The 14,197-nt window shown below is 42.4% G+C and overlaps 1 protein-coding gene across 1 annotated transcript in view; it reads right to left on the bottom strand.

Moving 5' to 3' along the window:
- The window catches only part of LOC139647827 (tetraspanin-33), a 10,044-nt gene extending 1,374 nt beyond the window's left edge, over window positions 1-8,670 (bottom strand). Inside the window, exons 1-7 of the mRNA XM_071523807.1 lie at window positions 8,496-8,670; window positions 7,587-7,644; window positions 5,818-5,942; window positions 5,298-5,372; window positions 4,060-4,155; window positions 1,923-2,051; window positions 1,099-1,260 (exon numbers count right to left, since the gene is read on the bottom strand). Of these exons, the coding sequence (XP_071379908.1) occupies window positions 1,099-1,260; window positions 1,923-2,051; window positions 4,060-4,155; window positions 5,298-5,372; window positions 5,818-5,942; window positions 7,587-7,644; window positions 8,496-8,552 (702 nt within the window). The 5' untranslated portion in view covers window positions 8,553-8,670. The remainder of the gene's footprint in view (window positions 1-1,098; window positions 1,261-1,922; window positions 2,052-4,059; window positions 4,156-5,297; window positions 5,373-5,817; window positions 5,943-7,586; window positions 7,645-8,495) is intronic.
- Between the last annotated feature and the right edge of the window lie 5,527 nt (window positions 8,671-14,197).

Genomic DNA, 14,197 nt, shown 5'->3' with positions numbered 1-14,197 from the left:
AATAATTTTGTACATTAATTCTTCATTTAAAGGCCTAATGTATCCCAGAATTCCCTCCCACAAAAATCATAGATATTGAATATTGGCACAAACTATCGCCTATCAGGAGCTTCAATACTAAAATATTGGTATTGGTCTTCAAAAGTCCATATCAGTCGAACCCTAGTTACTGTCTATTTTATTTTGATGATTATTTTGTGTTGAATTTCAATTAACGCATTTTTTTCTGAAATGGTTGTAGCTTAGAGGTTTGGAATAATAACTAATAACAGTCCTAATGTACAGCAGCATATAGAGTATTACACCTGCAGCTGGTAGATGACTGTATAGAATATATAAAATTATTATTATTATTATTGTAGTTATAGTAATATGCCTATGAATAGATGAACTTCTACGATTGCAGATAAGCAACACTATCAATATTATTTGTGAAGCAGCAAGAGGGGTGGGGGGGGTAGGGTGTGGGAGGCGGAGTGGGCAAGGGGATGGCTCCTTGCCCCCCTTTTTTTTTGTATTTATGTGTGTATAATTTGTATATTTGTATGTTTATGCCACCTTGTGAGGATGGCGTGGAAAAACTAATAAAAAGCTTCACTACAGAACTGATATTATTGCTCAGTATGATTCTAATCTCATTTACAACTAAGCGATCACATAGATTAGCTATGTGGCTGAAAGTTAGAGGCAGACGCCTGAAGACTTTATTATAACAAAAGAGTATATTTGTTAGGCAGACTGGCACTGCCTCTCCTTTAAGGCTCACAGCTCGTTAAAGGAATAGTTCACCCAAAAATCTACTCAAATCTAGGATATAATGAGGTAAATATTGGACTTGTGGACCCACAGTGCTTCAGAACACCTGGATTCTGCTGTCTGGAGTCATTTTCTTTGCCCTTTTTGGAACTCTAAAGAAGCGGTCTCCATTCACTCCAGTTGTTTTGGAGAAGGCTGCTATGGAGCTGCTAGCTAACTCGCTGTGTGTTATGTTGACATACAAACTTCAGCAGTGTTTCAACTAACATGGACGGCGTGGAAAAACTAATAAAAAGTCAGTCACAAAAAAAGCACCGTGGACAGGAAGTGAGCGTGCGTCACCTCCAGCAGCAGCAGGCCGGCGGTCAGCCCGGCCACCAGCAGCAGGTTGTGTTTGCTCCACCAGACGATCTCCTCCAGGCAGCCGACGGTGAAGACGTCCTGCCGGGCCGCGCCCTGCTCCAGCTGCTGCACCCCGTAACCACACATGGTGTTCAGCACCGTCTGCACACACACACACACACACACACACACACACACACACACAGAGCTGGGATATTAGAAGGGTTTGGTGTAATATCCATCTTCATTTTTAATGTTTTTTCTGCAATCCATGATCGTTCTGTCTTTCCTCAGTGCGTCTCCATCCTCTCTGAACACGACTTTAATGAAAATTCCTGAAAAAAGTGAAACTTCACATGGAAATGAGGAATAATCTCAGCCCACTGGCAGATTGTCTCACTTGATTTATGAAAAAATTATATCTGAATATGTCCGAATATGAGACCAAATGACTTGAGAAGGTGGACAGTTTTTGCAGTGCAGCCTTTAGGCTCCGTTCACACTGCAGGACTTCATGCTCAGTTCTGAATTTCTGCTGATATCTGATTTTTCTGGATGACTGTTCATATCTACTGTAGGATGTAAACCATATCCCGTAATAATATGAACAGCAGAGGAACAATAACAAAAGACGTCACATCTGTTTTTGTTTCAACACAGTTCCAGTTTGACTGAATTGAGTCTTTCTGTCCATCGTTGTGTCTCGTTTTATTCTCTTCCCTTGCCTCACCCAGATATTCTCTGCCGGGTTTTGAACCGGCAACCTTCCGGTCTCAAGTGTCACTCTGTAACCGGTGTGTCCGGTCTAACAGTCCGGTCCTGACCTGGTTGTGCAGCTGGACGCAGCAGGAGAAGGGAACGCCGCACGCCTCCAGACTGGGGTTAGTGTCTGAACACTCAAAGTAGACGTTCTGGGACCAGTCCTGATATGACTGAACACCACAGCACTGGAACTGAAACACAGCAGCAAACACCAGCTTCACTACAGCAGCTTCACTACAGCTTCACTACAGCAGCTTCACTACAGCTTCACTACAGCAGCTTCACTACAGCTTCACTACAGCAGCTTCACTACAGCAGCTTCACTACAGCTTCACTACAGCAGCTTCACTACAGCAGCTTCACTACAGCAGCTTCACTACAGCTTCACTACATCAGCTTCACTACAGCAGCTTCACTACATCAGCTTCACTACAGCTGCTTCACTACAGCAGCTTCACTACAGCTTCACTACAGCAGCTTCACTTCATCAGCTTCACTACAGCATCTTCACTACAGCAGCTTCACTACAGCTTCACTACAGCAGCTTCACTACAGCAGCTTCACTACAGCTTCACTACAGCAGCTTCACTACATCAGCTTCACTACATCAGCTTCACTACAGCTTCACTACAGCAGCTTCACTTCATCAGCTTCACTACAGCTTCACTACAGCAGCTTCACTACAGCTTCACTACAGCAGCTTCACTTCATCAGCTTCACTACAGCTTCACTACAGCAGCTTCACTTCATCAGCTTCACTACAGCTTCACTACAGCTTCACTACATCAGCTTCACTACATCAGCTTCACTACAGCTGCTTCACTACAGCAGCTTCACTACATCAGCTTCACTACAGCAGCTTCACTTCATCAGCTTCACTACAGCTTCACTACAGCAGCTTCACTTCATCAGCTTCACTACAGCTTCACTACAGCTTCACTACATAAGCTTCACTACATCAGCTTCACTACAGCTGCTTCACTACATCAGCTTCACTACAGCAGCTTCACTTCATCAGCTTCACTACAGCTTCACTACAGCAGCTTCACTTCATCAGCTTCACTACAGCTTCACTACAGCTTCACTACATCAGCTTCACTACATCAGCTTCACTACAGCTGCTTCACTACAGCAGCTTCACTACATCAGCTTCACTACAGCAGCTTCACTTCATCAGCTTCACTACAGCTTCACTACAGCAGCTTCACTTCATCAGCTTCACTACAGCTTCACTACAGCTTCACTACATCAGCTTCACTACATCAGCTTCACTTCATCAGCTTCACTACAGCTTCACTACAGCAGCTTCACTTCATCAGCTTCACTACAGCTTCACTACAGCTTCACTACAGCAGCTTCACTACAGCTTCACTACATCAGCTTCACTACAACAGCTTCACTACAGCAGCTTCACTACAGCAGCTTCACTACATCAGCTTCACTACATCAGCTTCACTACAGCAGCTTCACTACATCAGCTTCACTACAGCTTCACTACAGCTTCACGACAGCAGCTTCACTACAGCTTCACTACAGCTTCACTACAGCAGCTTCACTACAGCAGCTTCACTACAGCAGCTTCACTACAGAACTGATATTATTGCTCAGTATGATTCTAATCTCATTTACAACTAAGCGATCACATAGATTAGCTGGATAGATTAAGTGGCTGAAAGTTAGAGGCAGATGCCTGAAGACTTTATTATAACAAAAGAGTATATTTATTAGGCAGACTGGCACTGCCTCTCCTTTAAGGCTCACAGCTCGTTAAAGGAATAGTTCACCCAATAATCTACTCAAATCTAGGATATAATGAGGTAAATATTGGACTTGTGGACCCACAGTGCTTCAGAACACCTGGATTCTGCTGTTTGGAGTCATTTTTTGCCCTTTTTGGAACTCTAAAGAAGCGGTCTCCATTCACTCCAGTTGTTTTGGAGAAGGCTGCTATGGAGCTGCTAGCGAACACGCTGTGTGTTATGTTGACATACAAACTTCAGCAGTGTTTCAACTAGCATGAGGGTGAGTAGATAATTACCAAATTTTCATTTTTGGGTGAACTATTCCTTTCTTGTCTTCAGCTTGTTAAGGCTCACTCAAGTAAAAACAATATATCAGTTAAAGACAAGTTTATAAAATGAGTTCTGGGAAACATTTTAAAAGAACGGTGTTTTATTTATTTATGTTAAACTGCTTCACCTTCTTCTGGATGAAGTCTATGACGTTCTCCAGGTCCTGGTCCTCTCTGTAGCGGACTACAGCCTTCTTCATCAGCTTCTCTGTCCGCTCCATCACCTGAACAACAGGAGAGAGTCCATAAAGACACAATCTGCTGCACAGAACATCATCTGGGACTTATATTCAGCACTAACTCTGATTTGGTTTGGAACAAGGCCGGCTGCATATAAAATACATCTATTAAGTTTTTTTCAGTAAAAATCGTTTAGTTGTAGCTATTCACTTTCCAGTGTTTCTTTCCTACCTACAAGAAAATAGGTCGTTTTACATCAGCAGCTTCTTTTGCTAATGAGCTACTGCTCTGATTGGCCGGACATTCTGGAAGGCCCGCCCTTCTCTTAGTGCTGATTGGTCGATTTCAGACAGTCCATTGTCTACATAGACACTTGAGCAAAATCTGACTGGCTTGTACAAGGGGGCGTGTTTTATAGTTGGTGACTGTGGGGAAATGGCATAGTAATATGATTCAATTTTTTTTACTGTGATTACTACCTCCAAGAACCAAAATCACCATAAATACTAAGAATTGCCACATCCTAGGACAGTGATTCTCAACCTTTTTCATATCAAGGACCCCTAATTTAGTCCACATTAGAGCCACAGACCCCCATTTGATGAGATTTTATCTCTCAGATCCAAATCTGAGAATATTTTTATTGTTTGATATGATTTTGTCAGAATTCCATGACTATCTGTATTGTAGGTGGAGAGAAAACAGAGAAACTATGATCAAAATAGTCATTCTTCTACATTCTCTAACTGTCTTAACTTCTTGGAAATGAAATAATGCTGAAGTTTAACAATTCATCAATTTGCTGGGGACCCCCTGGAACCCCCTCAAGGACCCCTGGTGGTCCCCGGCCCCCACGTTGAGAACCACTGTCCTAGGATACCCCCCCCCTTTAAGTTTTAGTCTTAAGCCTTCTGGAGGTTTTGATAAGCTCACTGTAAACTAACTACTGAAGACTATAAGTCTCCATGGGAATATTATAGGATTTTTATAGTTCTACCACAAGGTACAGTAAGGTCTGTAAACTCACTATTGATTACCGAACAAACATCTGTGATCAGTCTGCTCTAATCTGACAACAGGCATCTCCATCACATCTTGAGGATCAGTAAATTTATCCATGTGTGCTTCATCTGACATCATGTGTTTTGTAATAATCATCTTTTGAATCAGCCCAGTGTAACGTCACCTTGTCAGTGAAGAGGAAGCCCAGGACCGCTGCGGCTATCTGGAGCAGGAGGATGGCCACCAGGATGCCTAGAAACTGGAGACAACCAGTGGAGTATTGATCAATCCTTAAAGATTATCTTTGGGTCATTTTTTTTTACTTTATTGGACAGCAGATAGAGAGGAGAGACAGGAAAGGTTGGGAGGGAGAGGGGGAATCACATGACAAAGGTCCTGGTCTGGATTTGAACCCAGGACATTAGCTCACTGAGCCACCAGGACATCCCAGTATTGATCAATTCTACAGTGAATATGTAACCAATCAAACTGAATCTCATCCATCAGATCGGACCGGGACAGTTTAGTAAAAGGACAATATCAGCCTCATGTATGGGCAAACCCAAATAGTAGTTTAACCCATATATCAGTCAAATCCTTACATAAGTCTAATCAATACATCAAACCCATATGTTAGTGTCTGTCTGATCGATACATGAGTGTGTTGGACGTATGGGAGCAGGTCTGGGGTCAGCGTGTCGTACCGTCTTCAGCAGGCAGGTGGCGTTACGCAGCGCGCCGCAGCAGCCGAGGAACGTTATCATGAACATCACCGAGCCGACAACGATGAGCAGGAGGGCCGGGTCCACTGTCAGGGTGTCCACCACATCTACACACACACACACACACACACACACACACACACACACACAGCTTTAACCTCTCACCATCATAACGAGGAACCACACAGATCAGCACCAAAGATCAGCCAATAGCAGATGGCCATTTCAGTAGCATGGCTTTTACCATTAAATGTCAGGCTTTACACAGATTTGGGTTTGAGGTTTAGTTTCTCTTTAAAGGTCACATGGTGTGCAGCAGGACTCTCCTCTCCTCTGTGGTGATAAAGGAGTTGGATGGTCTATCTAAACATGGTGAAAGTATCAAAACTAAATCCACACAATCCATATTAGTGCAGCGAGCCTCTAAACGAGCCGTTTGGACTTCCGTAACTTTGTGGCGTCACAAAGGTTCGCTCATTAGCATCTTTGTAAGAAATAATAGACTAACAAAGTGTTTTTTTCAAAGCGGTTGAGCGGTTGTCGTCGTTTATTACCGGAGAGTTTTCCCTACCTGTGGCTGCCCCCCCCGACGGCCCCAGCCCATCCACCCAAAATGTGCCGTAGCCTACCTTCTTAGCTGTCAATAAATTGCATTAAACATATAAACTCTCTGAAAGATTTGTTTTTCTGTCTAAAATTATCATATTATATCACTTCACTTCGAGTAAAGAGTAAATAAAATAAACTTCCAAAAATATAGATTGCTTTCAGTCAGTGCTTTCTGACATCTTTCTTGTAAACATTCTTGAATATATTTTGACATTTAAAGTAAATTAATTAAATTCATTTCCCCACTTTTAACAGCAGGTTCTCTCAAACTGAATTAGTGTGCAAGAAAAAAACAAATCCTACATATCAAACAATGGCTGATGTGGGCTTACTGTCTCGTCATACTTCCTTACTTCTACCTGTTTAATCTGTCGTGGTCGGGTCGTTGGCTGTGTTCACACTGCGGAGCGTTTTCCGTCTGAAATCGACCCGCCTCACTTTGTAGGCAGAAGCGGAGCGGAGCGCTCAGTTTGTTGCCAGGCAACCAAAGAAGCGCTGGATTGTAGTGACATGTAGTGGTGTTCTGCGCAGATCTTATCCGCTCAAGTTGAACTATTTTCAAATCTTTGCTTGACTAGCTGCGGCGGAAAAATCCGCAAGCCGCCACGGAGTTGGCGGTGAGCGCAGAATCCGTTCCTTCCAGAGGAAATAACGCTGTTTTGAGCAGAAACCGTTCTGCAGTGTGAACGCAGTGTGTGTGGGTATTATGTCACGCCCCCCCTGTAGTTCCTCTGTTCCCCCCCTAGGGGGCGCGGCCCCCAGTTTGGGAACCTCTGGGTTAGCCATTCAGAACAGAGGGTCGTTAATATTAATGAGCCTTAAAGACACGGAGACAGAAACGGCCTGTTCTTGGTAAGGCTCAGAGAGATGCTGGAAAATGAACGTGGAGAAATGGATTGAGAGTGTTTTTGGTTCATGACACCACACACACAGCTTTGACTGGACAGAAAGACACTAAATAAAACTCTGGACAGTAGAGGATATGGAGCTTTAAAACTTTAACTTTAACTTTCTCTCTCTCTCTCTCTCTCTCTCTCTCACTCACACTCTCTCTCTCACTCTCTCTCTCTCTCTCGCTCTCTCTCTCACACACACACACACACGCACACACACACACAGGCCCATGTTATTTCCCCGCTGACCTTTCTCCTTGGCAGCCTTGGCGTAGATCCCCACTGCCGTGAGGACGGCGCTCACGACCTGCAGCAGAGACAAACACCTGAGCGGTCACATGACTGGAGACTGGCGGTTTAAGATCATGTGACCCACCTGATAGATACATGACACCTATCAGACCTTATTTAAAAGATCTGTCTTATGGTCTGCAAGGATTTGAGTTTATCATAGTGATGGTTAACTGAACATCCTCTACAGTATATTCTGGCTGTTTAAGTTTTTCACTTCTGAATAGTTTTCCTTCCAAAACTTAAATGAAAATATGTCACCTGTTCTGACAAAATGAATGTAAACCCACTGCTGGATATTATTAAAGATGTTAGCTTAATAATCCCTATAGTTACCTTTTGAATGATCTACTCCGAAATCCATGACTCTACTGACTCTACCCTGAAATCCATTCAAATTGTACTGTTATTTCCACTTGCCATATGTCTCTACTTATTGTATCTTACCTATTTAATCAATGTTTAGACGGATGGAATAAATGTCTTAGGATCATTAAGTAGTACTTTTTAGGGTCTTAGGTTAGTCGTGGGTGTTTTGTAGGTTGTAAATGTTACTGTATAATACATGCACTTTTTCAAATCTAGACTTGTTAGTAAACATATATTTTAAATACTATCTGCTTAGTGTCTGGGCCCCTATTCTCAAGCTTATCAGGGTGTCCCATTTCACATATCTCCATTATGTCTCATATGATTATACTTGTATTTTAACTGATTTGTGAATAAACTGAAGTGAACTGAAGTGAACTGATGAAACCATTTGCTGTGTAAATATTGAGCAATCAACCGTAAGTGACATTTTATCCGAAACGGAGCGTTCAGAGACGAAGCTCCTCACACAGAAAACACTTTGTCACGGCAACTCACCCAGAAGACGTAACAGCAGACGAACAAAGTGTACTTGATGGCTCTGTATCCTCTCATCTCCCCTGTGAACGCGGCTGTTCGCTTCGGACTTCAGAGACACTCGGGTGGTTTGTGAAGCCTGGCGGTCTGAGGCGTGTGGCGGTCTGAGGCGTGTGGCGGCCTGCAGGACGCATTCCTCTCCCCCGGCTGAGCGCCGCTGGAATGACAGCATGGAGGAAGCTCGTCTCCCCTCCTGCCTGCCTGCCTGTCAGCTTCCCCCGCTGCATGCTGTCATCTGGGCTTGGTGAGGTGTGGTTCAATCCACATCTGATCTTGTAGCTTCTTGCAGCAAAGATCAAGCAAAAATCCCAGATATGTATTTGGAAGCCATATCTTAAAAAAAAAATCACACAAGAGGATTCAGGACCAAAGCTCACTCTGAGCTGATAGTTTTTAATTTATCACACTGACAGATAATAATATCTAGTCAGTCATCAGTCAGAAACTGAGTGAAAACATTTATGAATCCAGGATGTTGCTGTCCCATCAGGCCGTCCCGTCATGAACCACAGCACCATCAGACAGGCAGCAGCGTTCAGCCGCTCCCTGCTTCAGGTGACTGAGTTAGTGTGTGTGTGTGTGTGTGTGTGTGTGTGTGTGTGTGTGTGTGTGTGTGTGTGTGTGTGTGTGTGTGTGTGTGTGTGTGTGTGTGTGTGAGAGAGAATTCGGCCCACGACGCCTTAGGAGGGCTCAACAGTGGATCCCAGCATCTCTGCCATGGCTTGGCATGTAACCTTTTTTTTTGGTTCAATAGTGACAAATTTTATACTTTTATTTTGAAGGCAAAATGTCTCAGTTTGCAGTGTTATTCTTGCAGCTTGATGCAGCAGCTTTTCTGTCTTCTTCCAAAGCTGTTATCACCTCTCATGTATTCCAACAGCGAATCGGCGACCACATCTTTGTCTTGTCCTCAATCAATCAATCAATCAATCAGACTTTATTTGTATAGCACATTTCATGCAGGTGAATGCAGCTCAGAGTGCATCACAGCACACAAAAATGCAATGGAATAAAACTGTTGTGAATATTTCTTTACATAAATAAATATTATCTGTTTTGGAGACTTAGGTGTATTAGTAGTGCAGAAAGTTGCACAGCAACTCGTCAGTATTTTTTTAAACTGGACTCACAAATTGTTAGCAGGTTGCTAACGTTAGCTTGTTATTGTTTTGTCTTTCTGATGTCAGAACTGTGCAACATAACTCCTGCCCTGTCAGCATTTTGTCATCCTGAATCAAGTCAGCTGGTCAGCAGAAACAGAGAGAGTCAGTGACAACCCTTGTCCAGAGGGGAAGCGTGTCTTTGTTCCCTCAACCCTATCCCAACTTACCTACTGACAGCCTTGACCGCAGGCTTGCTCTAACCTTAACCTCAGTGACCTCATGCCTCAACCCAACCACCTCATCTGCCCTGGAACCACTCGACCACAGGCAGCCCTAACCCTGACCTCAACCATACGAGCTCCTTGTCTAAACACATAGGGCTGAGGGAACACAGGGATGACCCCAAGGGAAGGCTTCTTAACATGAAAACTCCTTCCTTGTTTTGAACTCCACTTTCTCTCCATACTGTAATAGCTAAATGTGTTACGCTTACCCATTCATCAGTATTAACAGACTTTATAAAGATTTGGAATTGCAGTCATAAGCCTTTTATATCGTCCACAACGGGAGTGTATCTATGTTTCCAGGGTCCTATGTTCTCCAGTTCAATATTCTGTTAACACACATTAACCCTCCTATTGTGTTCGGGTCAAATTTGACTTGTTTCAAGTTAAAATATTTCATAAATATTATCCAGTTTTTTTTTTATTGGAACAAGGCTTCAAAACAGATATATAAACACAACAAAACCAATGGTTATCATTTTATTTGATTTTGAAGGTCTCTAACCCTAACCCTAGAAGTGGGGAACATAGGACCCTTTGTCATGTTCCCATTATGTACCATATAAACATAGGACCCTGGGAACATAGGAATGACTCCTCCAGGACCTCCTTGACCCCTTCGGCAGTGATGGAGGCTGCGACGCCCGGGACGTCCGGAGAGAGCAGAGACGCCACCTCCACTGCACTGATGGTGCAGGTGAGATAAAAAAAAAACCCAGAGGGGCTTATGGTGTTTCACACCTAAATAAGCAATATATACAACATTACTAACAAAAACCTTCTGTCTGCTGTAGTGTTTGGTTGGAATGGAAACCTATCTGTTAATGATAGTGTTTGTGTATACTTACATGTATTATGAATGAGTATTCTTGGTGTGTGTGTGTGTGTGTGTGTGTGTGTGTGTGTGTGTCTTATGACTATGACTGATTCTTTATACTTGTGTAGTAGATGGGTGTTATGGGATGCATTGTTGTCAAGTGGTATGCTGAACTATGTCTCTATTTTTTTTACTATGTCTAAACTTATTTATAGATACATTCAAATTGTGTATTTTACATTACTGTAATTATTTTTAGTGATATGCTGCCTGGAGAATGCCACTTTTCAAGCCCCTGGAGGGTTTTTAGGCAATTCTCCTTCACATTCACTTGCAAATTATATATTGTATCCTTTTCTTTTACATTTTTATATATGTGTGAATAAAAAAAAATAAAAAAAAACCTGCAGACTGTCAGGGTTTGACCGCCTGTTACAGAGTCTAGGTACTCAGTTCCGGTCCTGGAGGTCCCATGTGGCTCATTAACTACCAGGGAGGCACAGGACCTGCAGGACAGCGGCCCTCCAGGAGGCTGCAGAGCATCAAGCAGCTCTCCAACAGCCAGTCTCAGAAAAGGCTCAGTTATTATGTGCACACGTTTTCTATCTATTCACACACTTTCCATTCATGTTTTCCTACAGGACGGCCAATCCCAGGCTTCACAGACATGAGAGAGGATCATATCAGACTGTAATCCTTCAGACAGAGGAGAGACCCGTCCTGCAGAACCAGACCGGAGGGTTACAGCGGCACCTAGCTGAGAAGAGCCACGTCTGCCGAGTCCAACTGACAAACTGCAGCCAGACTGTCAGCTGTGTGTCGGAAAGGAGGAAAAGTCCAAATGGTTTAACGTGTTGTTCAAACCGAGTAAAACTCAGGTAGGTCTGTGTTTGGCTATTTATTTATTCAGTTATTAAAGGCAGTCTGAGTTTTGGTGTCAGTGATCAGTTAGTCGGTCTGTTATCCAAACTGTGGTGTGTGTGTTTGGTATTACTGCAGCACATACACATACATGAGCTGAAAGCCTTTCAGTTGTCCCGACACAGTCAGTATAGTGCTGCAGAACTGTGTCCAAGGCTGGCAGGTCTGTATAACTGTATCGCTCTGCCACATTTTCTCATTAATATGGACAGCAAATCTTTTTTACACAATGCTTTTTCATTAATTCTAGTTCACAAGCTACGAATCGTTCTCTCATTTCGCCTCATTCACAGCCTCTTCTTTTTTTGAGCCACAGTTTCATATTTGGTGCAAACATAAAAACAGTTTAATGTGCAAACAGTTTTAAAGTTGAGTTTGGGAATGACTTGTCAAGCTACGAGGCCTATATTGTCACTGATAAAATGTTTTCATCACTGAAAACTTTATAGAAAACTGGTTAAAAAAAACAACAACCCAGAGTGAAACATCATCGGCTTTAGTCGAGCCAAGTGTATTCTAGTAGAGTAAACCCAACACATGCCCCACTGTTATACAGCAGAGACTGTTTGAGTGTGATTTCTCTAATCAGTGAAATGACTGAATCAGTGAATGATATTATGAGGATATGATTAGCAACTCTAGTCCAATCTTTATACTGTGTATATCTATTATTTGTGGTTAATACTTGGTTACATGCATGTTTTCCTGACGGTTCGACCGCCGCTGAGCTCCGTACCGCTTGGACCAAACAGCATGAAGGAGAGAGGATGGAGAGAGCCTCACACCAAGCTCCATTCAAAAATCTGGAGATTTAATTTTTCATTGATTATCGGCAAAGGTACTAACTGGTAAAACATAACTTCAGACCTTTTCTGGATTGATGGGATCCACTCTTTAATTCGGCATGCATCAAGTTCATATCTTCATAAAGTTTAAAGTTATTTAACTGGTTTTCCTCTTAACCCCGCAACTGGTGAGCAGTAGAAATTTAATTGAAATAAAGTTCTGCTTGGTGGATCGGATGTAGGAGTTTACCAGCAGAGCTTATGGATTCAGAAAATGACTTCAGTCATGTTCTACCAGGCATGTACGATAAGCAGGGCAGCAGGAAACTGGCAGGTTTTGGAAAGGACTTTGGTGTGACGTTGCCTGTGGATGGAAGCCATGCAGCTCCGGTGACTGGGTCCATTCACATGGTTTTAGATCAGGTTTTGACCCTGAGTTGAGGATTTCTGTTTCTATGAATGTTGAATTCGCATAAGGCCCAAAGCATCATGTTGTGCAAATCAGAGTTGATGTTAAATGTCATCCACCACTAGGTGGCAGACTGACCTGCTGCAGGTCTGTGGCTCATGGCTGCAGACCTCCAGAGACACAGGCTGTGCTGAATTACCTGCATTACCTGCTGGATGCTTCTGCACAGCCTCTAAAGTAATAAAGTGTCTCAGTAGAATCCTTCATATTTCCATCATGTGTCTGAAGAGACTAAACTACACTTTTACTTTATAACATTTACATTCCAGTCATCTGTCTGACGTCAGCAGGAGGATAAACTTCATCCAGGTCTTCTGGATACACCAGGCTGAGGTTTCCTTTTCCTTTTTAGCCTTTATAAAGTAGAAAAAACTGACCCATCTGGTCACAAGGGGCTTGTTTGGGTTTCACACTGGAATTTGACTTTTGAAGCTCCAGTATGTCTGTTTTGGATTTTCATATCTCTTGTCAAAAGTGTCACTTACAGATGGAAAGGGTTTCTTATTCCATCATTACTAGAAATGCAGATGTACTGTAGTTCAATTCTATTTTTAACCCTAACCCTGTTAAGCTGTTTTAAAAGTTTGCAAACCTGTAATAAAGCTGTGCTTTGTCCTCCATGTTGAGAAGGTTAAAGGTTATCATTGTGTCATAACTCAAAACTCCAGTCGTTACATTTTCTCCAACTCTCTGACCTCATCCTCCGACTCTGAAAAGCGTTCATGTGAAATTTTCAAGTGGGAAAATCATTTTTCTGATATATCCGATACTATATTACAGGAGGTTTCTATTCATAGTGTCTCATGCATTTCCTACCAGTATGGTGCTTTATAATATAGGCAGCTCATTGGCTGTGGCTGTCTTTTGATTATAATCACCTGCTGATTTATTATAATCACCTGTTATTTTCCTACCAAGATGGCCGTGTGGTGACGGAACAGAATATGAATGAGATCCGAGTTGCTGAGATGTGACATTTAGTGGTGGAAAGTGTCAGTATGTCAATAACTGATGATGCAATTTATTAGCCTGCTCTGCACTGTAAAACCTCATAGTGCAATTTAGTGAAATCAACTCATCTTTATCCATTAACACAATTAATGTAAATGTTAATGTTATTAGGGTTAGAATTAAATTAATTAATTACCATTAAAATGTTAATTAATAAATGTATATAGATGTGTTTGTCAGTTTCAACTTAAAAGTGCTAGTTATGAGCTTCATGACTTAAAATCATGAGTTCACATCTTGTGACATAAAATTACGAGTTGAAAGAACAGCTTA

Source organism: Centroberyx affinis, unplaced genomic scaffold, assembly GCF_046629955.1.
Source record: "Centroberyx affinis isolate AG114_WGS23_722 - 3 ecotype Tasmania unplaced genomic scaffold, CSIRO-AGI_Caff_v1 ptg001119l_1, whole genome shotgun sequence".
NCBI lineage: Eukaryota > Metazoa > Chordata > Actinopteri > Beryciformes > Berycidae > Centroberyx > Centroberyx affinis.
This window is presented reverse-complemented; position numbering and strand designations above follow the sequence as displayed.